This window comes from Takifugu flavidus, chromosome 17 (assembly GCF_003711565.1).
Source record: "Takifugu flavidus isolate HTHZ2018 chromosome 17, ASM371156v2, whole genome shotgun sequence".
NCBI lineage: Eukaryota > Metazoa > Chordata > Actinopteri > Tetraodontiformes > Tetraodontidae > Takifugu > Takifugu flavidus.
This window is the reverse complement of record NC_079536.1, coordinates 345,110-368,110: the sequence shown is the minus strand read 5'-3', so window position 1 is coordinate 368,110 and position 23,001 is coordinate 345,110. Positions and strand designations below refer to the sequence as shown.

The 23,001-nt window shown below is 51.9% G+C and overlaps 1 protein-coding gene across 6 annotated transcripts in view; it reads left to right on the top strand.

Moving 5' to 3' along the window:
• Nucleotides 1–23,001, top strand: part of zeb1b (zinc finger E-box binding homeobox 1b) — a 41,660-nt gene that overhangs the window by 11,090 nt on the left and 7,569 nt on the right. For 3 of the 6 annotated variants that reach the window (XM_057012752.1, XM_057012753.1, XM_057012757.1), the window contains exons 2-3: nt 17,934–18,089; nt 22,188–22,349. In XM_057012752.1, coding sequence (XP_056868732.1) covers nt 17,934–18,089; nt 22,188–22,349 — 318 coding nt within the window. Of the gene's footprint in view, nt 1–17,813; nt 17,846–17,933; nt 18,090–22,187; nt 22,350–23,001 lie in introns of those variants that run through there. The other 3 variants (XM_057012755.1, XM_057012756.1, XM_057012754.1) reach the window with 2 other exon arrangements.

The following is a 23,001-nucleotide window of genomic DNA, read 5'->3' as shown; positions in this document are numbered from 1 at the left end:
TGGGGTCTGATCCGTTTGTTGCTTTTGTGTATCTGTCTTTTGTCTCTGGCGGCTGGGTGGCGTCGGGGGGGTCGGGGGGGTCGGGGGGTCGGGAGGGTAAGGAGCACTTAATGCCACCGAGGAGGAGGAGGAGGAGAGGAGGAGGAGGAGAGGAGGAGAGGACGGCAGGTGCGATGGACACCCTGTGCAATCACCCGCGCTCAGCAAATGCAGCGACAGGAAATCACGGTTGTCGTGGCAACCTGGCACTATCGATTAAGTGAGGCCGTGTGTGAGCTCCCAGCAGGGTCCCGATGGAAGCACATTAGAGGAGCGGAGGGAGACCAGGGCTGCTCACCTGTCTCCTATCTGAGCTTCCACAATGAGTTGGATGAGTTCTATTCTAACAGAAGCTTCAGGCTGTTTTATTGATCGTTCCACAGTACAAATATGTGGGCGTGGTCCAGAGAACAAAGTTAATAGAGGAGTTATGGAGACTGGAAAGTGAAGTGCTCTGAACCTCCAATAACTCCAGAACTAACTCCGTTCCACCTGGGGAACCTCTAGGTCGTTTAGTGACATGACTAGAACCTTTCGTTCTAACTCCTCACGTTCACCGTGTCTGCCCTTGAGCCTCGGGACAAACGTGTCAAAATCTGCGTCAAAATTTTCACATTCAAAATTTTCCGTTTCATAACTTTCCAACTGTTTTCTGTTGTTGCTCTATTGTTAGGTTAACTGGGTTAGGGTTAACTGGGTTAGGGTTAGGGTTAACTGGGTTAGGGTTAACTGGGTTAGGGTTAGGGTTAACTGGGTTAGGGGTAGGGTTAACTGGGTTAGGGTTAACTGAGTTAGGGTTAGGGTTAACTGGGTTAGGGTTAGGGTTAACTGGGTTAGGGTTAACTGGGTTAGGGTCAGGGGTAGGGTTAGGGACAGGGTCAGGGTGAGAGGGTTAGGGTTAATCGGGTTAGGGTCAGGGTTAGGGTTAGGGTTAATTGGGTTAGGGTCAGGGTTAGGGTTAACTGGGTTAGGGTCAGGGTCAGGGTCAGGGGTAGGGTTAGGGTTAACTGGGTTAGGGTTAGGGTTAACTGGGTTAGGGTTAACTGGGTTAGGGTCAGGGTTAGGGTTAGGGTTAACTGGGTTAGGGACAGGGTTAGGGTTAGAGGGTTAGGGTTAACTGGGTCAGGGTTAGGGTCAGGGTTAGGGTTAACTGGGTCAGGGTTAGGGTTAACTGATTTGCTTTAGGGTTAGGGTTGGTCCTGAGCTGGAACGGGCGTTTGCTGTGTGAGCTGCTGCTGGTGATTTCACCATAATTGTACACAGAGGTGGTGGTGTTGCATAAGTCCAGCTCAGAACTAATCAATACGCAGCAGTGACTCATTAGGAGGAGTATTTCTGGCTGACCTGCCCTCCAACACAGCTCAGGCCACTTTTCCCTCAAACACTTTGATTCTTCTGACATGTAATCCTGTCGATTGCTCTTTTTTCCTGTAATCAGTGTTTTATCAGGGTCGTTCTGCATGTCACCAAAGATCTATTTTCCACTTCCAGCCAGAAGAACCCTCCCACTGGAGGGAAGCAGAACAGAACTCTCCCTGTCTGGGCCTCGGCCTCCTCCTGCCCCCCGTGGTGGGCTGAACACAGCCGTCTTCTGTGCTGCCATCGTGCTGTTGAACCCACCGCATCAGCTGACTGCTGCTCCATATTGTTCACACCGGCTGAATTTGCTCCACAGGCTTTAAGGAAAACTTTGGCATGTGGGGAAACGTTCACAATGCTCTTGCTAAAGCTCAAGGTTATTTATTTTTTGTGGTCAGCTGGAGCTGGAGCGGTGGCGTGGTTGCTCTAATGGTACGGTCGATCCGGACGTGGCCCACACCCAGCTCTTAGGAAAGGTGTGGCTTTATTGGAGGAACATGCTGGAGTCGTGGTTATTCTGTCACCAGTGCGTCCATGTCAAAGGGTAAATGTTTTCATTTAAAGTGCTTCAGGTGGTCAAAGACGACTAGAAAAGCTCTATTAATAAATAATAAGATCTATTTGCCACTTTAAAGCCGACTGTAAGCTTGATTAAATGAGCTCGCCGTTTCGTGAGCTGTCTGCACGTAGTTCCTGAAAAACAGTGCAGATTCTTAGAATTTCTAACGCGTAAAAACACGTTTGGATTCAAAAATGCAAATACAAATAACACTTTGTGTTTGCTAACGTGGCCTGAATGTGTTCTGAGGAAGTCGGTGCACCAGCTTCCTGGCTGCCTGCTCATCCCGCTCCATTTGGGCCGAGTCAGAGCCAGACTAATGTGGCGGCAGTGAGTCAGTGGTCATTATGGGATGCAGACGACAGTCTAGCAGAGGCCACAGGAGCCAGTCAGTCTCATGATGACCTGAGCGCTCAGGCCCCGCCCACATGCTCATGCCAGCTTTATTGTGATAACGATGTGAAGAGTTGGGGGTCGCAGGTTTGAGCTGGCCTCAGAACCACAGCAGAACCACATCTGATGTTTTCTCCTCGTCTACCGGACTTAATTAGTCTTGATTAAGAGCAAAACCAACAAGAATCCCAATAATCGAGGACCATACTCGATTAAATACTGTTGCTATTCTGCTGTGACACATGATCACAGGGTGGATCTGATCAGCAGAGAGGCGTTCCTCTGCTCCAGCACCTCAGGTGGACATCAAAGGCACTCGTGTCACATGACGCGAGCACAAAGCAGCCAAACATCAAAGGCTTCTGCTGGGTCGGTGAAAGCAGAAAACCTGACAAGAGTCCGTAGAACTGTTGGCTGAGCAGCACCTCCCCTTCCGACTGTGGCTTCTTCAGGCGCCTGTTGGCTCCGCCCACACTACGAGCGCACGCCCTGGCGTTGGTTTTGATGTGGCGACCTGACTGTGGGGCACAGGTGCTGCCGACGTCTGTAACCAGGACAGGTGGCAGCCATTAAGGTGGGCCCATAGCCTGCCTGACCCTGACCCTGACCCTGACCCTGACCCTGGCCCTGACCCTGGCCCTACCCCTGACCCTGGCCCTGACCCTGACCCTGACCCTGGCCCTGACCCTGGCCCTGACCCTGACCCTGACCCTGACCCTGACCCTACCCCTGACCCTGACCCTGGCCCTGGCCCTGACCCTACCCCTGACCCTGACCCTACCCCTGACCCTGACCCTACCCCTGACCCTGACCCTACCCCTGACCCTGACCCTCGGGTGACTCCCTGCATCACGTCACCACCTGTCCCCACCCAGGTCCACCATGACGGATCTAAAAGTCTCTCTCCAGGTCTTTATTCCTCCTACTTGTGCTTTGATTCATCACTCCCAAGGTGGATCAAAGCAGTTGGGTTTGTGGGGGCATGTGGAACAAATGAGAACATCAACAAGGAATCGCTACTTTCTGTGGAAACTTTTTGAAACGAGTTGCAGAAACGATATAAACGAGGACTTCGGGGTACAGAGTTCTGTTGTTAGGGTTAGGGTTAGTCATAGGGTCATAGGGGGTTAGGGTTAGTCATAGGGTCATAGGGTCATAGGGTCAGGTTAGGGTTAGTCATAGGGTCAAAGGGTTAGGGTCAGGGTTAGGGTTAGTCATAGGGTCAGTCATAGGGTCATAGGGTCAGGGTTAGGGTTAGTCATAGGGTCATAGGGTCATAGGGTTAGGGTTAGTCATAGGGTTAGGGTTAGGGTTAGTCATAGGGTCATAGGGTCATAGGGTCAGGGTTAGGGTTAGTCATAGGGTCATAGGGTCAGAGTTAGGGTTAGTCATAGGGTCATAGGGTCAGGGTTAGGGTTAGGGTTAGTCATAGGGTCACAGGGTCAGGGTTAGGGTTAGTCATAGGGTCATAGGGTTAGGGTTAGGGTTAGTCATAGGGTCATAGTGGTGTGTTGGTGACCACTCCCCTGTTCACATATTCATCTAATTCTGCTTGTTTCAATATTTTACTCAGTAAATCACCAATTGTTCAGCCACGGGCGCGTTTCCATCCCAGCTCAGGCCTTTTCCGTGTGGTTTTCCACAGGCTGATTGGAGACTCCAGATATGAGTCACTTGGTGCACTCACTCCCCACGACCCGGATTGGGAATGAGGCAAACACGAAGCTATGCGGATGAAGATGTTCTATATGGAATTCTGAATCATTGGCAACACAAATATGTCTGTGGGCTCCTCAGACTCCAACACCTCTTCATTTCATCTCATTTTTTTAGATTATTTATCACATTTGTGTGACAACACAGGATAAGTGTTATGATTTCTCCTTGTTTTAGTAGAAAAAGCCTTTTTACTTTCTATTCCCAAACACCCTATTTTAATAATAATCGGGATGCTCTGAATGATATCAGCACGTTTCCTCTTTGACATCCTCATGTTTTTTCTATGAAGAGGAAACTGATAAAGGCAGGAGGACAATGGGAGATAAAGGTTGGGAATCTAATGGGGGAAAAGTGCTACGACAGCGAGTACGGGGGCAGGAGACGGCACGTGAGGGCGCGCGCTCGTAGTGAGACGCTAACGTTAGCATATCAGTCTCCTCATCGCTCCCGAACCACCTCTGCTGGTGTCCACATTCATTCTTCTGCACTAATATCCTGTCTTTACTCCGTGGACGACGCTCGTTGATCACTGGAACCTTCTAAAGTGAGTCTGGAGGAGGATGAGGAGGGCGTCTGCCTTCATCCTCGCGCGGCGGCGCCACACAAGCCTGAACAATGTGGTCACCTCGCGTCATGTAAACGGATACAGAGCAGATGATCATTTCCCAGGTGGGAACGTGTCTGGCTGTGGCATCGATACCGCTTTACCGGGTCGCTGGTTCCCTTTGATGTTCATTAATCCAGATTTGTGCAGCACGGACACGCTGCTGGCGAGGTGGGCCACGGGGGGCGGCGTACGGTCGAGGGTTTAAATGGACAATAGCAGAGGAGCCCCCACGTACGTAGGGGAGCACCTGTGTGACACCTGCGCAGGTGTGTGCGCCACATTAATCACACTTGTGTATTGTCACAGGTCACTTTAGCACCGTCGGTCTCACTAATGCGGACGTTAAAGTACGAGACAGATTGTGTATTTATTTCCCTTTAGTTCTTTCCTTCTCCTTCTCCTTCTCCTTCTCCTTCTCCTTCTCCTTCTCCTTCTCCTTCTCCTTCCCGTTCATGAACCGGGTCGCTGCTCATCCGGGCCAGCGGCTGGTTCTTAGAGCTGGTGTTACTGTGTTTCTATGTTCTGACGTTACATTTTGTTCTGTTGTGTGTATTTGTTCATTGATAGTGCGTCTACATAGGTTAGGGTTAAAACAACATTGGTTAGTTAGCAGGTCCCAGTGGTGCTAGATGCTAGCCACTTTGCTGTTGCTAGGGCTCAGGATTTTGTCGTCTAGTTTCCCTTCTCTCTTTTCCTCCCATGAACACCGGACTCATGTATCCGGCTGCCTTTTGCTTTTCCAAATATTGACTGACCGAGAATGACAGCGCAGCACGTTGCATTACTGGACTCAGACGGGAGTTTACTGGTCAACAACATGGTGATAGAGGGATTTTCCAAGTCTCGTGTCTCCTTCTGTGTGGACACCATCACTTCCTAGAAGACTGCCATGAATTTCCCCAACAAACCATGAACCACCAAAATGTGGAAGGATATCTCCAACAAAAAAGGGAAACCAAGTCTTTCCTTACTAGCTCTTAAGAGGTCAGCAGAGAAGCTAAGGGAAGCTTTAAAACATCACTGCCACCTGCAGAACCCCCCCCCCCAATGGCCCCAACTCCTTCTACACCAGGTTCAAGGAAAGACGACGGCACCCATCTTGAAGCAGTGAAGAGCGCACGTTAACTCGGCGACGCCGCTCTCTCCTCCACCGTGGTGGGGGCCTGAGGGCCACCAGACCAGTTCACCTCTCCCAGACTAAAGCAGCTGGGGGGTAGTTCAGATCCGGTTCCAGTGACCCATGGACAGCTGGGGGGTAGTTCAGATCCGGATCCAGTGACCCATGGACAGCGGTAGATGTGGTGATCCCCGTCCCCGAGAAGAGCACCACCAAGGTTCTTCATGTCTTCCTATTCAACGACTGAGCAGTCGTTGACTCAACTAAACATGTGCAGAGTCTGTTTGACAACAGCTGTACGTATGCATGTACGTGCACACACACGGGGCCAGACCCTAACCCTAACCCTGGGCCTTTACGGGGGGCTAGTGTTCATCATCAGACGGACTTCCCTTCCGACCTGTTCCAGCCTCCACAGCTCGGCAGGAGGGTTCGAATATGTAGGACAGAATAACGTGAATGTTTGGAGCTAAAGGGCCACGTTGCTCTCACATCAGGAATCTTAAGTGCTTCTACTTGAGGACACTTGAGGAGAACAAGAATGGAGGTTTGGTTCCAGATAACATCTGGCTTCTCCCCGTTCATGAGCTCACGCGGCCGTTTACGTCAGACTGGAGAGTCCCCACAGCGCCGTCCAGGGATGGTTGGCGTAATGGAGGTCCCACCCTGCTGGCTGTCAGCTTCAGCACAGGCCTGAGCTGCTTCAATAAAACCTCCAAAAGCAGCGGCCAGGATCCGAACAGAACCCAGCAGAGGTCCAACACAAGGGCCATACTGAACACAACCGGGATTCTTGGATTACAACTGCTAAATACGCATCTACCTCGCATGTTTCTATATGTAGTTGGTACATTAGTATCTATGCTAATGCGGACTGGCTGCAGTGGGAAGCAGATGCTAACCTAGCAGTAAATGATTGGGAACTTCTGTCACTCTGGCCCGTTCTGGCATTCTTTGACTCACTCACTCGTGTGTTACCGTGCTGTAGAACACCGTGTTACACCGCTGATACAACACTAGCAGCACCATTTAGCATCACGGAGGCCAGATGGGAGGGAGAGACCCGCTTCCATCGATTGTCCCAGCCGGACTGTCGATAACTCCCCTTTGGATTCTGACACAGCAGACTAACGCCCCCCCTGGCTGGGGGTGACCAGATTCACAGCCAGTCACATCACATCCTGGTGTGGGCGCGTCAGAAGATGCACAGATACACATCAATAGCTGCTGCCTCAGCTCAGGCACCAACATCTCCTCCTTACCGACGGTGCTGCTCACTCCCAAACCTGTTAGCATCTCAGGTCAGTGGCACGGTGCTGGATCTGCTGGATCTGCTGGATCTGCTGGATAAACCCACTGTTTCAGGACACTTGTGGTTCCTGTTGCTGCAGTTCTGGTCATTTCACAGTATGGTGATGGTGTGAGCGCCGTTGGGGGGTGGGCGAGGGGACATTCTGGGCAACAGGGAAAAGCTACTTTACCAGAGGAGAAAGGAGAGGAAGAGGGTTGGTGGTGGTGTCTGTGGGGGTTGGGGGGTGGGATGGGGGGGGGACAAAAGAGCTTTTGTGGATGGAAGTTTACGACGTTAACCCCTTTCTCTCCTCGCTTCACACCAATAACAAGAAACCAGCGTGACAACTCAGCCTCGGGCTGTGTGTGTGTGTGTGTGTGTGTGTGTGTGTGTGTGTGTGTGGTGTGTGTGTGTGGTGTGTGTGTGTGTGTCAGCCGCGGGTGTCTTGTGACAGAGCTGACATTCTGGAGAAATCAGAGCGTGGTCAGCTGTTGTCAGAGCGCCCACATACAAGAATCTTCTACTAAAAAAGAGCATCTCTAGCTGTACTGAGCACGTTAGCATGGGAACGAGCCGCGGGCGCTTGTCAGCATAAATCTGGCCGAGGTGCGCTGACCCGCGGATCGTTAGAAATGCAGAGGTGGCAACATTTGACATGGAGACAAAACAGTGCTCGGGTTTTTTCAGTTCCTTCTTGGCTTCCGCCTGTTGATATCAGCGGGTGTTGCCTCATCAGGACGTGTGTCAGACCGACCCACAGCATCAGCAGCTGAAAACAGCTGACAGGGTCCTGAGGACGCGTCCCATCGGACCGGCACGCCAGGTCCCGAGGACGCGTCCCATCGGACGGCACGCCAGGTCCCGAGGACGCGTCCCATCGGACCGGCACGCCAGGTCCCGAGGACGCGTCCCATCGGACCGGCACGCCAGGTCCCGAGGACGCGTCCCATCGGACGGCACGCCAGGTCCCGAGGACGCGTCCCATCGGACCGGCACGCCAGGTCCCGAGGACGCGTCCCATCGGACCGGCACGCCAGGTCCCGAGGACGCGTCCCATCGGACCCGCACGCCAGGTCCGAGGACGCGTCCCATCGGACGGCACGCCAGGTCCTGAGGACGCGTCCCGACCCGACGTGATTTTTGAACCCGATTCCAAATGAGGGTGAGCGCCTGTCACCTGTGTTCAGTCACATTTCTTTGCCTTTGCTGGTTGTTGTTCAGCGCCTCCAACATCTGGGTCAGGTTAGAATCATCTAAAAAGCTGACGTGATCATCACATCTTCCTCTGCAACCACTCCAGAAATGTTCCTGGGAAAATGTAAACATTGGGATTCTTTGGCTGTGTGTGTGTGTGTGTGTGTGTGTGTGTGTGTGTGTGTGGGTAATAGGACCCTCTCACCTGAGGAAGACCGTCCGAAGGCCTTAAATCCAACAGACACGTCATGTTTCAGCGTGTAATTGATCCAATCGCAGCTCTTTTTTAGGTGAGCTCAACAGAATTGAGGAGATTTACGGATGTTCTGACACCAACAACAGTTTGTGACTCCCTGGATCTCTTTGACCTTTTGCGGTCTCCTGTCCCCTGATCTGTCTGCTCTCCCCATCGTTCCTCGGCGTTGACAGGTGCTGACACCCCTCCCTGGGGCAGCCATCGCTTCACATCAACATGACGTGTGACAGCCCAGCTTTGTCTTTTTACCCCATTAGCACCTCATCTCCTCCCAGCTTGCCGCGCTCTTCCTCGTTTACCGTGTGTGTGTGTGTGTGTGTTGTGTGTGTGTGTGTGTGTGTGCGTTCCCGTCGTGTTCCCATCTCAGTCAGTGAGGTCGTGTGAACGTGTGACAGCGCTGATGCTTCACCTCTGAAGGCACAACTGCAGTTACAGGTGTGCACGTTGTCGTGCTGTTCTCCACGGTGGAGGTGCCCCCCCCCCCCGGTGCAGAGGCTGGGGCAGCTCTCTCAGCACCCCCCCCCCCCCCCCACAGGAGTGTGTCAGGCCTAATACAGGCAGGAATGTCCAGTCACCTGCTCCTAAAATGCAACAGCCCTGTGCTACACTAACCTAATATAGAGCTGCACACAGGGCAGGTTGGACTGCACCACTGTTGCTCACTGCGTATATTTAAACACACTTCAGCTGTCAAGACACACTGTGTGAGTGTGTGTGTGTGTGTGTGTGTGAGTGTGTGTGTGTGTGTGTGTGCGTGTGTGAGTGTGGTGTGTGTGGTGTGTGTGTGTGAGTGGGGGGAGGGGGACACCGGTTACAACAGGACAGTGAAGAAGCGCCGTCACACCCAGCAGTTTGGCCCCTGGTGTGAGCGCCTCCGTGTTCACACTCGTTTTACTGTTTTAGTGCTGAAGTGACCGACGACAATCTGCTGTTTGGTGGAAACATGGTTAGAAGATTAGGGTTAGGGGGTTAGAGGGTTAGGGTTAGAGGGTTAGGGTTAGAGGGTTAGGGGGTTAGAGGGTTAGGGTTAGAGGGTTAGGGTTAGAGGGTTAGGGGTTAGGGTTCGGGTTAGAGGGTTAGGGGGTTAGAGGGTTAGAGGGTTAGGGGGTTCGAGTTTAGGGTTAGAGGGTTAGGGTTAGGGGGTTAGGGGGTTAGGGTTAGGGTTAGAGGTTAGGGGGTTAGAGGGTTAGGGTTAGGGGTTAGACTTAGGGGGTTAGGGGGTTAGAGGGTTAGGGTTAGGGTTAGGGGTTAGGGGGTTAGGGTTAGGGGGTTGGGGTTAGACTTAAGGGGTTAGGGGGTTAGACTTAGGGGGTTAGGGGGTTAGACTTAGGGGGTTAGGGTTAGGGGGTTAGGGGGTTAGACTTAAGGGGTTAGGGGGTTAGACTTAGGGGGTTAGGGGGTTAGGGTTAGGGGGTTAGGGTTAGAGGGTTAGGGTTAGGTTAGGGGGTTAGACTTAGGGGGTTAGGGGTTAGACTTAGGGGGTTAGACTTAGGGGGTTAGGGTTAGGGTTAGGGGTTAGACTTAGGGGGTTAGGGGGTTAGACTTAGGGGGTTAGGGTTAGGGGGTTAGGGTTAGGGTTAGAGGGTTAGGGTTAGAGGTTAGGGTTAGGGGGTTAGGGTTAGAGGGTTAGGGAGGGGGTTAGGGTTAGGGTTGGGGTTAGGGTTAGGGGGTTGGGTTAGGGGGTTAGGGTTAGGTTAGGGTTGGGGGTTAGGGTTAGGGGTTAGGGTTAGGGGGTTAGGGTTAGGGTTGAGGGTTAGGGGGTTAGGGTTAGGGGTTAGAGGGTTAGGTTAGGGTTAGGGGGTTAGGGTTATGGTTAGGGGGTTAGGGTTAGGGGGTTAGGGGGTTAGGGTTCGGGGGTTAGGGTTAGGGGTTAGGGGTTATGGTTAGGGGGTTAGGGTTAGGGGGTTAGAGGTTAGGGTTAGAGGGTTAGGGTTAGGGGTTAGGGTTAGGGGTTCGGGTTAGAGGTTAGAGGGTTAGGGGGTTAGGTTGTTAGGGTTAAGGTGTTAGGGTTAGGGTTTAGAGGTTAGGGTTAGGGGTTAGACTTAGGGGGTTAGGGGGTTAGGGTTCGGGTTAGGGGGTTAGAGGGTAGGGGTTTAGGGTTAGGGGTTAGGGTTAGAGGGTTAGGGTTAGAGGGTTAGGGTTAGGGTTAGGGGGAGAGGGTTAGGGGGTTAGAGGGTTAGACTTAGGGGGTTAGGGGGTTAGAGGGTTAGGGGGGTTAGAGGGTTAGAGGGTTAGGGGTTAGGGGGTTAGGGTTAGAGGGTTAGGGTTAGGGTTAGGGGGAGAGGGTTAGGGGTTAGGTTAGGGGTTAGAGGGTTAGGGTTAGGGGGAGAGGGTTAGGGGGTTAGGGTTAGGGGTTAGGTTAGAGGGTTAGGGGGAGAGGGTTAGGGGGTTAGGGTTAGGGTTAGGGGGTTAGGTTAGAGGGTTAGGGGTTAGGGTTAGAGGGTTAGGGGGTAGGGTTAGGGGGAGAGGGTTAGGGGTTAGGTTAGGTTAGGGGGTTAGGGTTAGGGTTAGGCCCGAATGGAGTCTGACAGCAGAGGTGACGGCGACATTTTGCTTTGTCAGAGGTGAACGCGACATTAGTCAAGTGTGTGTCGGCCTGCCGGGTTCAGAGAGGAGGAACAGCTGTTGCTCCAGGTTCCTCTCTGGTTCTTTTGAGAAACTGAAGGGAGTTCCTGAAACATCGGCAGCCAACTCACTGTTTTACAAGTTGAAATAAATTGAATGAACTTCTACCAAAAGAGAACTGTGATTCCTCATCAGTTGCCATATCGCTTAAAATGGTTCCATCTATCTTCCAAAGATTTGGAGAGCTTAGCATCATAAACTAAATTAGCATATTAACTAATGAGCAAAGTGTGGACATCCCTGGCGTCCAGTGGACGGAACGCCGTGAGCTTGGGAAACAGCTCTCATAAAGAAGTGGCATCAAAAGTTACCAGCTTCACTAGAATCCGCCACAGATGTTTTGTCACCTTCTTCTACTCGAGTGCTTTCAGTCACCTGCGTGTGCTGTTTATAGCGGACTGGTTGGACGGGTGGTGTTGTCTCACCACGTAGCTGCTGAGTGTTGAAGAACCCCAGCAGAACTCTGCTGAAGTGCTGCTGTTGGGCCGGTGCACCGGCCGCCATTACGCTAGCGCACGTTGGAATGATGTCCTGCAGGGTTAGGGTTAGGTTAGGTTAGGTTAGGTTAGGTTAGGTTAGGTTAGGGTTAGGTTAGGTTAGGTTAGGTTAGGTTAGGTTAGGTTAGTTAGGTTAGGTTAGGTTAGGTTAGGTTAGGTTAGGGTAGGTTAAGGTTAGGTTAGGTTAGGTTAGGGTTGGGTTAGGTTAGGTTAGGGTTGGGTTAGGGTTAGGTTAGGTTAGGGTAGGTTAGGTTAAGCTCTCTTTCTCATTATTCACTATTAGCATTTTTATTGGTGTAGAAACAGGAAGTTCTGAGAAAAAGTAAGTCAAGACAGCAGTTTCCTTCAGTTAAGGACCCAGATACAGGAAATGACATCATTTTTATGGCACAACAGGATATTACAACATGATAAACGTTTTACTTACTGATAATACACGTGCACACACACAGACACATGCATGCACATTTTAGGAGAATTAATTCACGGTATCAGAATGTTTCACAAACCGAGCAGCTTCACAGGGTCTAACTGGATCAATGGTGAGCTCAGTAGATCCTACAGGCTCTAACAGGATCAATGGTGAGCTCAGTAGATCCTACAGGCTCTAACAGGATCAATGGTGAGCTCAGTAGATCCTACAGTGTCTAACTGGATCAATGGTGAGCTCAGTAGATCCTACAGGCTCTAACAGGATCAATGGTGAGCTCAGTAGATCCTACAGGGTCTAACAGGATCAATGGTGAGCACAGTAGATCCTACAGGCTCTAACAGGATCAATGGTGAGCTCAGTAGATCCTACAGGGTCTAACAGGATCAATGGTGAGCACAGTAGATCCTACAGGGTCTAACAGGATCAATGGTGAGCTCAGTAGATCCTACAGTGTCTAACAGGATCAATGGTGAGCTCAGTAGATCCTACAGGCTCTAACAGGATCAATGGTGAGCTCAGTAGATCCTACAGGCTCTAACAGGATCAATGGTGAGCTCAGTAATCCTACAGGCTGTAACAGGATGGATGGTGAGCTCAGTAGATCCTACAGGCTCTAACAGGATCAATGGTGAGCTCAGTAGATCCTACAGTGTCTAACAGGATCAATGGTGAGCTCAGTAGATCCTACAGGCTCTAACAGGATCAATGGTGAGCTCAGTAGATCCTACAGGCTCTAACAGGATCAATGGTGAGCTCAGTAGATCCTACAGGGTCTAACATACGATCAATGGTGAGCACAGTAGATCCTACAGGGTCTAACAGGATCAATGGTGAGCTCAGTAGATCCTACAGGGGCTAACAGGATCAATGGTGAGCACAGTAGATTCTACAGGGTCTAACAGGATGGATGGTGAGCTCAGTAGATCCTACAGGTTCTAACAGGATCAATGGTGAGCTCAGTAGATCCTACAGGCTATAACAGGATGGATGGTGAGCTCAGTAGATCCTACAGGGTCTAACAGGATCAATGGTGAGCTCAGTAGATCCTACAGGGTCTAACAGGATGGATGGTGAGCTCAGTAGATCCTACATGGTCTAACAGGATCAATGGTGAGCTCAGTAGATCCTACAGGCTCTAACAGGATCAATGGTGAGCTCAGTAGATCCTACAGGGTCTAACAGAATCAATGGTGAGCTCAGTAGATCCTACAGGCTCTAACAGGATGGATGGTGAGCTCAGTAGATCCTACAGGCTCTAACAGGATCAATGGTGAGCTCAGTAGATCCTACAGGGTCTAACAGGATCAATGGTGAGCTCAGTAGATCCTACGGGTCTAACAGGATGGATGGTGAGCTCAGTAGATCCTACAGGGTCTAACAGGATCAATGGTGAGCTCAGTAGATCCTACAGGGTCTAACAGGATGGATGGTGAGCTCAGTAGATCCTACAGGGTCTAACACAGGATCAATGGTGAGCTCAGTAGATCCTACAGGGTCTAACAGGATCAATGGTGAGCTCAGTAGATCCTACAGGGTCTAACAGGATGGATGGTGAGCTCAGTAGATCCTACAGGGTCTAACAGGATCAATGGTGAGCTCAGTAGATCCTACAGGGTCTAACAGGATGGATGGTGAGCTCAGTAGATCCTACAGGGTCTAACAGGATCGATGGTGAGCTCAGTAGATCCTACAGGGTCTAACAGGATCAATGGTGAGCTCAGTAGATCCTACAGGGTCTAACAGGATCAATGGTGAGCTCAGTAGATCCGACATGGTCTAACAGGATCAATGGTGAGCTCAGTAGATCCTACAGGCTCTAACAGGATCAATGGTGAGCTCAGTAGATCCTACAGGCTCTAACAGGATCAATGGTGAGCTCAGTAGATCCTACAGGCTGTAACAGGATGGATGGTGAGCTCAGTAGATCCTACAGGGTCTAACAGGATCAATGGTGAGCTCAGTAGATCCTACAGGGTCTAACAGGATCGATGGTGAGCTCAGTAGATCCTACAGGGTCTAACAGGATCGGTGGTGAGCTCAGTAGATCCTACAGGCTCTAACAGGATCAATGGTGAGCACAGTAGATCCTACAGGGTCTAACAGGATCAATGGTGAGCTCAGTAGATCCTACAGGGTCTAACAGGATCGATGGTGAGCTCAGTAGATCCTACAGGGTCTAACAGGATGGATGGTGAGCTCAGTAGATCCTACAGGGTCTAACAGGATCGATGGTGAGCTCAGTAGATCCTACAGGGTCTAACAGGATCGATGGTGAGCTCAGTAGATCCTACAGGGTCTAACAGGATCAATGGTGAGCTCAGTAGATCCTACAGGGTCTAACAGGATCAATGGTGAGCTCAGTAGATCCTACAGGCTCTAACAGGATCGATGGTGAGCTCAGTAGATCCTACAGGCTCTAACAGGATCAATGGTGAGCTCAGTAGATCCTACAGTGCCTGACTCTCCTCCACGACTCAGTGCAATTTAAAAAATGATCATTTTCAAGGTTTATTATTATTATTATTAGGTGATTGTGAAGGTTTATTCAAGTTCATATTAAGAATCCTTCCACTAACTCTGAGGAACAATTAGCGCTCTATTCTGCTCAAACTCATTATCACCCGATTGTCACAGATCACCAGAACAATAGTCATGATTAGGGTTAGCATTAGCCTCGCTTTAGCCTCGCATTAGCCTCGCATTAGCCTCGCATTAGCCTCGCATTAGTCAGGAGTGTGCTGAGTGACCAGAGGCCCATTAGCTGAAATGCTAACACCATTGCTATGAAGTCAAGCCTCAAAGTTGATCCTTGGAAGTGTTTTACTGTTCATGTGATATATTATACATATGTTACACGAGTGCTATACATGCTAACAGACTGATTCTATTGTATTATCATTATTATTACTGTTGCTGCAACAATTTACCTCATTTTCTTATTTCCAACAAACAGCAACGTAAAATGTAACAATGAAACAAGAAAAATTCCATTTTGATTCATCTACATTTATTGTACTTTCTGCAACATTTCCTCATTTATTTAAATGTCCTATTTATGCATTTATTTATGTTTTATAAATTGAATGCTCCTAATTTCACCTGATCAGGGATCTCACTCGCTCTTCAACTTTGATAGATTCCCGGGACGTTTTGTCAGAGACTTTATCGACCTGCCCAAACTAGGAGTGGGAACATGAAGAATTCCCTCTGGTGACGCTGATGTGTGAAATATAAAAGGTTCTTTCTTCACCTTCTGACCAGCAAAGATCACAAAGGTGCCGCTCCTCCACACTGCCCCCTGCTGGGCGTCAGTCACACATTAGCAACTGAGAAGAGAAAACGTTCTCGATCGCTTCCCGGACATGAATCCTTCCAAGCTATCGGAATCATGACGGAGCGCCACAGCTACCTGTGACCTGGGTCCTCGCCTGAACCTTCCTTTTATTGATCCGTCTAGCTCAACGTTAGCTCCCACCGCCCCTTTGCATGGTTCGGCGTGTCCTGGACCAAGCAGCCTGGATCTATCAGGCGATCCCTGAACATTCCCAGCTGCTTTGTTGGAGTCCACCTTCCTGCCCGTGGGAGGAAGGCGGCTCCAGCCCACAACGCCAGCGGCCTTCGCCCAGCGCGGAACCAGGCGCCGCACCTTGAGTCGGCATACTTGAGGTTTCTGAGTGGCACAGCTTTGTTTAAGCTGTTTGTATTTGTAGTGGTCGGCTTCCCTGAGAAAATGGCAGTGCGGCGCTCCGAGGGCAGACTGTGTGACGGCACCACTCCGAGGACGTCTGTGGTCGCGGCCCACCTGGCCCTGAGCTCCAGATGAGATAAGTGGCGTTCTCCAGCGAGCACGCTCATCTAAATATAGAGCGCCGAGGTAGAAGGGACAAACACGTCGAGCTTGACATGAGTCAAACCTGCCTGAGCACAGCTCCAGTCCAGGGTAGAGAATAAAGCCCTGAAGGTTAGCATCTAGCATCTGAGCGTAGCGTCGTAATGTTGAAGTAGACGTGCGTGGAGAAGCATGGTTGAGTGACCCCCCCCCCCCCCCAAAGTGTGAGAGGACGTCAAAGGATGAAACCTGAGAGGAAATCAAACAGCAAAGGTACATGAAGTCAGCGGTTAGCATGGAATTAGCAGCAGGGAGGGAGCGTTTCATGTGTCTCTTTAAGAGGAGCCAAACGTGTTTTGGTTGGACATTCCTCACATTCCTCCTCCACCTTCTGCTGGGGGGACGGGCCTGGAGCTCCGAGGTTCCCTCACTCGTGTCCTTGTAGGTAATGAATCAATAAAAGCTTCATTACTCACTAATGTGTTTGTTCGCGAGGATATGGAGGAGGCCCGTATCTAGTGTTCCTGAAGCTCGAGCTTCTAAAGCTCAGAGCTTCAGCTTGGTGTGACAGCTCACGCTCACGGGTGGTTGAGGCGCCGCCGGTGGCAGACGGTGAACGTGAGGCTCGCCACACACTCGTGGCAGAGCAGCCACGGTAGCCTTCTCTGGAGGCTCCTGGTTCTCTGGAGGCTCCTGGTTCTCTGGAGGCTCCTGGTTCTCTGGAGGCTCTGGTTCTCTGGAGGTTCCTGGTTCTCTGGAGGCTCCTGGTTCTCTGGAGGCTCCTGGTTCTCTGGAGGTTCCTGGTTCTCTGGAGGTTCCTGGTTCTCTGGAGGCTCCTGGTTCTCTGGAGGCTCCTGGTTCTCTGGAGGCTCCTGGTTCTCTGGAGGTTCCTGGTTCCTCGGCAGGGCCTCCTGATCCTAGATTTGTCCTGCTAAGATGTCAAAAGCGTTTCCTGCTGCATTTCCAGTCTGGATTCTAACGTCTCCAATCAGGACAGCACGTCGTGGTTGTGTTTGGCTACTCCGGGAAGGTTCCAGTGGTGATGTGCTCAGAGGTTATGGAGGCACCTGATGTGGTTATTTTCTCAGGTGGGACCCAGGACGCCTCCTCCACCTCCTTCCTCTTTTCCATCTCCACACTTGTTCCCTCTGTACTGCGTAGGAGTCCTCCTGTTGTGTGCTAGCATGCTAGTGCTAATGAGGCCAGCTGTCCAAACGCTGAGCCAGTTGGCCCAAAGGGAGCGCCGCCTTGGTCAGCGCGAGGTCTTTTGTCTCAACACCAACAACCATTTGGCAGAGGAACACCGACCCTTTCTTCATCCTCCACATTACAATTAATCTGGTCTTCCTCCACGAGACAAAATAGCCATTAAAGGTGGAATCTTACAGGAAGTAGTTCCATTATAAGTTATTATGTGGTTCATGACCCGGTTGTCTGGTACTGGACGTTCCACACGATCTTAGTGGAGGCCAACACCTGTGGAGACCCGGCTCCTGGTCCCCTGGTTCCTGTTCTCCATCACCCCTCCATCCATCATCCAGCCATCCTTTCTGAATTGAACTGGGATCTACCACTTTTGGTGGTGATGATGGTGGTGGTGATGGTGATGATGATGGTGATGGTGTGATGGTGTGATGATGGTGATGGTGGTGATGGTGATGATGGTGATGGTGGTGATGGTGATGATGGGTTGTGATGGTGGTGGTGGTGATGATGGTGATGATGGTGGTGGTGGTGATGATGATGGTGGTGATGGTGATGATGATGGTGATGATCGAAATGGTGGTGGTGGGGGTGATCTGGGGTTATGGGGGGGGGGTGATGGGGGGGATCCTCCAACGCCCCCAGTGGACACAGTCATGCCCCCCCCCCCGTTAGAGCTGGAGGAGCTGGTCCAGATGTAGCAACTTTCAAATGGCTCTAAAATGTGTGAATCCAGATCTTAATGCAGCTGAAACTTGAAACCTGATTTGAGTGGATGGTGAATCACGGACGCTCTTCTTCTTCTGTGGCAGTGACTAACTACAGTAATGTGGTGGACGGAGGCTCCGACTCGGACGACGAGGACAAGCTGCACATCGTGGAGGAGGACGGCGTCCTGGCCGACGGAGCAGAGTGTGACAACACGCTGCCTGAGGAGGAGCACCGTGGGGGGCCCTGCTGGGGCGGCGGTAAGATCACCACCTTCACACGATGGTCTCCATGTGGTAGGACAGGAACCAGCGGGGCAACAGGAACCTTCATGGTCGCTCAGATCTTTGTCTCCAGGCAGCATCTCCATTTCCTGTCGCCCACCTTCAGCATCACTGCCGAGGCCACGTCGGCCGTGCTCGTGCACAGGAAGGCTGAGCGTGCACGTTCAGCACCTTTGTCTCATTGTGAAGGCTGAAGGAAGCAGTTCTACAGCCCGAACTAAGAGAGGAAGCAACACGTTAAACAAAGACAAAGCCTACAGACGCAGACTCGCCAGCACCAAAACAGCCCCAGGGGTGCTGTGTGGCACCGCCGGGCACGAGAGGGGCGACCCTGACCTCTCTTCGACCCCAGGAAACACAGGAAATGCTGACATCACATCCTCCGCCTTCTCCAGACCAATCTGGAATCTTTTAGCCTTCCTGACTTCACATGAATGCTAATGAGCAGACACAAGCCCCAGGTTACGCTCATCGCACCATTTGACCTCTCCATCCAACGGTCGGGGCATTTTAGGGCTGGGGGAGGAAATCAGGAGAAGAGTGGAGCCGGGGGAGCGAGAGGCCCCGGGGGCCACAGTTCCTGCAGGGTGGTGCGCAGCTCGGCTGCCGTGTTCAGGCCAAGTGACGTGTGAGAGGTGGAGAGAAGGTCCAGTGACGGATGGTTTGAGAGCAGGGAGGAACCTTCCACATTCCTGCGCAGTGATCTGACCTCAGTTTGGGCTCGGAACGTGATATCGGAGGAGGTCAGGGAGTTAGATGCAGTCCACCCACTTCTCCTGGAAAAAAGGATTCATTTCGGACAAAGAGCCTCATAAAATATTGGATTTTGAACAGAAGGTGTGAAGTTTTGTGGCACACGCTGAGGCGGGAATCGGGGGATTGCGCAATCGACCAGTTAAAGCGGGAAACCCAAATCGATGCTTTGAGCTCCGATACTGACAGAGTTAGCAGCTTCGCTCCAGCTACGCTAATGTGTTGCTCTGTGAGCTGGTGATAGCGAACGCATGGAGCCACGTTTGATCGGACCTGACTCCTTTTATGTTCGTGATCCTTTAGAGTGGATCAGACCTGGTTCGACTGCTTTTATCGTTAGCTTGAGAGCTAACGCTACCCAGCGAGGTGTGTTCCTCTGCTGCAGCATTCACGGTGCTTGGCGTGGTTGTTTGGACCTCTGGTGGTGGGTGTCCTGACCCTGAGCTGTAAATAATGAGCTCAGCAGGGGGCCGACTGGACAGCTCAGGACACACGGGTGGACCAATGACCATCAGTGGAGGGAGAGCACAAATGGTGCAGCTCAGCGATATCCAGTGGACACGAGGACATTTACTGTCCCTTTGTTAAGGATGATAAGATAACCAGTCCAACCCTTCCAACCAGTCCAACCAGTCAAACCCACCCAACCAGTCAACCAGCCCAACCAGTCCAACCAGTAGTCAAGGCCTTCCAGCAGCACGGATTTGGGTTCTCTAGTGAGCAGCAGGTCATCGTGGCGCCAGACGACGGCCGTGACGGAGCAAAATCAATGGAAGTAACAAAGCCCGTTAAATGGATCACGAGAGACACAGAAGCTTCCAGCACATCTGAAACAACCACCCCCCCCTCTCCCCTCCCCAACCCCCCCCCTCCCACACCTCACCTCCCCCCCCCCACCTCCCCCTCATCCCCCCCCCTCAGCACAAACGTGTGATTTACATGTCAGGAGACCTGAGAACGGCCAAACCAGGAACCCTCCCGGCTTCTCTGGACACTGGACACCTCCCTCGCGCAAACCCTCCCACAGCGCTCTTCGACCCCCTCAGCACTCTCCCCTCTCATCCCTCCTCACCCTCCCTCAACCCGAGACCCCCCCAAAAAGAACCCCGCGAGCCTCCCCCCCAAAGAGAGCCGAAAAAACAAACCCTCTCTCCGCCCTCAAGAAAACTCCCCCCTCCCCCTCCGCCCTCCTCTCTCTCCCTCCCCTCTGTACCCCCTCCAAAAAGAGAGAGAAGAAAGAGAAAAAACCTCCCCCTCAACTCCCTACAATTCTAAACGGCACCCTTCGCTCCCTACATAAACCCGCACCTAGCTCCCTCGACCCCAAAAGGGTCTCACCCTCTCCCACGAAAAATCAGCGTGAGACTACATCGCAACAGAACTCACCTAACCTTAGCTGAGGACTCTAAAGAAGAGGGAAACTCAGACCCTCAATAAGCGCCAACGAGAAAGCGAACAGAAACCCCCATCCCTCGATCCAGCTAGAACCGCCTACCCCACACATCTCCCACAAAGAGCACTCTCCCCCTCACCCCCCCTCCCTCCACCCTCCCTCACCCTCTCCCCCCTCCCTCCCCCTCTCATAAACACAACACATTCCTCACCCTCCCACTCGAACCATCACCTCACCTTAAGCCAACTAGTCGTTTAATGCTGTTAATTCCAGCCAAACAATGGTGGCTTTGCTCGTTAGGGTTAGAATACACACACGTGCACGCACGCTTGCACACACAGTCACACACACACTGGCTCGTGGCAGCGGTCCCCAGCCAGGGCCTGACTCCACACACACCTCAGGATTTAGATGCTGGGGGGTGTTTGGATGCTGCATTTGAGCAGAAACAAGAGGAAACGTGCAGCTCAGCACTTTCTCACATGCAACTGTCCAATAGCAACAGCAGCACATCCGAAGAACCCAGATGACCAACGGACTTCTTCCCTCCTGTCTAATTAACACGGGAGGACGGTGGCGTGCTGTCCTGACTGGCTATTGAGCTAAAGTAGCTGTTTGATTTAGCATTAGCTTAGCTGGTGCACCCACTCACAAGGACCCGATTTAAAGACTAGCAGGAGTTTAAACCTCTGCTTTGTGGTGTAATAATTGTGTAATGACGAGTGTTAACCGCTTTGAACTGAACCCCATGCAGCTGTTCCAGAGGCTGGTGTGCCACCCTGGCACGTGTTAACGTGCACGTCTCGTGCCGGCTCAGGAGCGTTCGCTTGTTGTCAGGTAGCTTCTGGTTCTCTGGGATGAAACGGTGTCAGTGATATCTGGGGTGAGCTGATCAACTCCCTGGGAGTTTCTGATGAGAAGTCATCAGTTCAACAGTCTCAGCACCTGCTGCCATCGTCTCTCCAAGGCTGGTCCCACTGCTGGGGGGGGGGGGGGTCCACTCCTAAAAGTCTTCAATAACCATAGCAACAAAGACTACTGCATTGTTCCCTAGCTTTGTCTGAGGCGCCCAGAGGAAGTGTTGCTGTTACTGTGATGTTGAGTCATGAGCGTCTCCATCTCTGAGCAGATCCCAGCTGCTCTCATCCGTCAGCGCTCACGTGCACGTCTAAACTCTCCCAGCAGGACCAGCGCGGCGGTTGCTTTGATTGGGGGCTTGGTTAGTGCTTTCTTCCAAGATGCTTCATCCTTCAGAGACAAATCAAGTTGAAACTTGGACAGGAGAATTTGACATCTGTGGACGAAGGTCATCCGGCCTGTGAGCGCACCTTCTCACCCACGTGGTCCCCGGGAACATCTCTTCTGGATCATTTTATCCTGCTTTAACCTTATTGAATTACGTTTAAAACTTATCTGAAGTTGAAAAACGTTATGGTTTCTCCCTATTTGTGGCTTATCTGTGACCCTGGCCTTCATCAGAACCTGGTCCTGCTCTGGTTCTGGGATTCTGGACCGGAAAGACCCACAGTAAAGTTGAATGAAATTAAACTGCTTATTAAATATCAAAGCTCTCTGCTGCGGCGTGATTTCCACCGGGGCATAGCCACTAGGGAATAATCGGGAAGCTCTGGGAAACAGGGAAGGATGCTGTTGTGCTTCCTAAACTCACAGTTGCTCCATAATTAGCGCCTCCCTCATCATCCTCACCTCAGAGGCCCTGATGCTCATTTTGTAGCCGATGGCTCCTAATGCTAACGAGCTTGCTGATCCCCTTGTGAGGAGGATCCCCTTGTGAGGAGGATCCCCTTGTGAGGAGGATCCCCTTGTGAGGAGGATCCCCTTGTGAGGATCACCAGAGGATCCCGATCATGCACAAGGCCAGTGTGACATCAGTAGGACGCTCTTCATCATCCCCTTTGTCTTCGCAGTGAAGGACGACGGCCTGTCCGATGGTGAAGATGACGCCAGCACCGATGCTCTTGTGGAGGAGATGCTCCAGCAAGGCGACACCGCCGTCATTTACCCAGAAGCCCCCGAGGACGAGCCTCAACGCTTGGGCACCCCAGACACCAGCGGTCACGACGAGAACGGTACGTCGGTCCCAGTTTGTGTGCACCCATACACTCAGGACCCCCCACAGACTCTAAACACGCGTTCTCAGTGGTGCTCATGCAAATGTTCTGATCATCTCGAGACTTTGAGGGCAGGAACAGGAAGCTGCTGCTGTTGGTGACCAGCAGACGTGAAAGAGCCCCAGGGGACGCCCCCCCCCCGACGGCCCCCCCGACCGCCCCCCCGCCTCACCCAGGTGTTAACACCACCCCATTAACACTCGGGGACATTCTTCCACCCGTCCTTATGGCCCAGGTGCCTGACTTTCACCTGTTAACCAGAGAGAGGAAAAAGGAGCGGAGGGGGGAGGAAGTGAGACGGCAACACCTGAGTAAACCTGTCACGTGTGTGTGAGCCGTGACTCACAGCTACCTGCTTGTAATGTGTGTGTTCCCATCCCGGGGCTCTCACCTGTCCCGCCGGGGCGCTTAATACATCACCTGTTAACACAGTAATGATCTACCTGTGTGGGAGCCGGCCCACTGAGACCCTGTGTGTGCCAGCCGGGCCGCTGTTGATTCACTCTGCTCGCACGTGGGCGTTTCTCAGCGCACAATAGGTGATCACATGGTGCATTCACCAAAACGAAACCTGCTGCTTTTCTACCAGCGGGGAAAGTGCTGCCTGACT